General features: G+C 50.3%; 1 protein-coding gene across 1 annotated transcript; it reads left to right on the top strand.

The window, feature by feature from the left end:
- Positions 1–10: 10 nt before the first annotated feature.
- Positions 11–1,095, top strand: LOC124234099 (spermatogenesis-associated protein 31D3-like; the record flags this gene model as incomplete). Its single annotated transcript, XM_046651365.1, is given in 1 exon segment — positions 11–1,095. A coding segment is annotated over 1 exon segment (1,085 nt), but the record flags the coding sequence as incomplete, so codon positions are not given.
- Positions 1,096–1,129: the final 34 nt, after the last annotated feature.

Raw genomic sequence — 1,129 nt, forward strand, 5'->3', positions numbered from 1 at the left:
CTACAGTTTTCTACTTCCTGTCTCCCGCAGGCCCCTAGGCCGGCCTCGCGATACCACCCGAGTTCGTCAACTATTATGCCCAGACCCCTCCTGTGAGGTGTGTAATAGCACAACTGCTGAGATCAATCGGCTGCTGTTCCTCGAGGACCTGGAAGATGATACTGCCTCTGTGTCCTCTATGGCTTCCACAGCTTCTGGGACTGAGTCATCATTCACTCTGTCCTCTGCCTTCTCAGAAGTCCCTCCAGGAGACCTAACACCATCCCCTCCACCTGACCCTTCCCCACCGCCCCCCTCCGTTCTCTCACCTAACCCAATGACACCCTTAGCTGACTTTCTTTCACCCTCACCACCGGGTCACTCTATGCCACCAGAGCCTTTTCCTCCCTTGGAGTCCAAATTCCCAGCAGACCATTCTCCACCCCAACCCCTTGCCCTTCCCCCTCTCCCACCACATGACACCCAGGCAATGGATCCTATTCTCCAACCAGAGGCCACTCTGTCTCTGAATACGATCTTCTCTCTTGACCTCACCCTTTCCCAAGATATTAACCCCTTACCAAATTTGTCCCAGATAATGAATCCCAATGACTCACTGGCTTGTCATCACGCACCAACAAGCCTGTCTGTCTCACCACCGACAGACCACCCTTTAACTATGACTCAATCTAAATCGGTTTCCATCTTATTGAAGTCTGTTCCAGAGAACTCATCTCCAGATAGCCCTGGTGGGTTGTCCACTTATGTCCCAACAATCAGAGGCACTGACCATTCAAGCATGTCAATTTCAGAATTATCCTGGTGGCAAGCTTGTGCCAAAGACTTGTTCTTAGCACCTTCCACCTTGGCACCACGTGATTTTAATCGAGAGTTTCTTGCCCTCCATTCTTCAGAGTCCTCTCTGGAGAGACACCCTACAGCTAACCTTATAGAGCCTGGTAACCTCTCATTTCTCAGCCCTCATGTCCTGGCACTCCTGGAGAGACAAGTCTGAAAGAGGAGTGATTTCCTGATGTGGAAGGAAAAGGAGAAGGAGAAGGGTTCTTTTCCAAAAAAACTTAGGCCAGACTACCCACTAAATTCTTCGGGGAAAATGTTAGAGTCAAATGCTGATGAGTGTGACTCAGCA

This window comes from Equus quagga, unplaced genomic scaffold (genome assembly GCF_021613505.1).
Source record: "Equus quagga isolate Etosha38 unplaced genomic scaffold, UCLA_HA_Equagga_1.0 70951_RagTag, whole genome shotgun sequence".
NCBI lineage: Eukaryota > Metazoa > Chordata > Mammalia > Perissodactyla > Equidae > Equus > Equus quagga.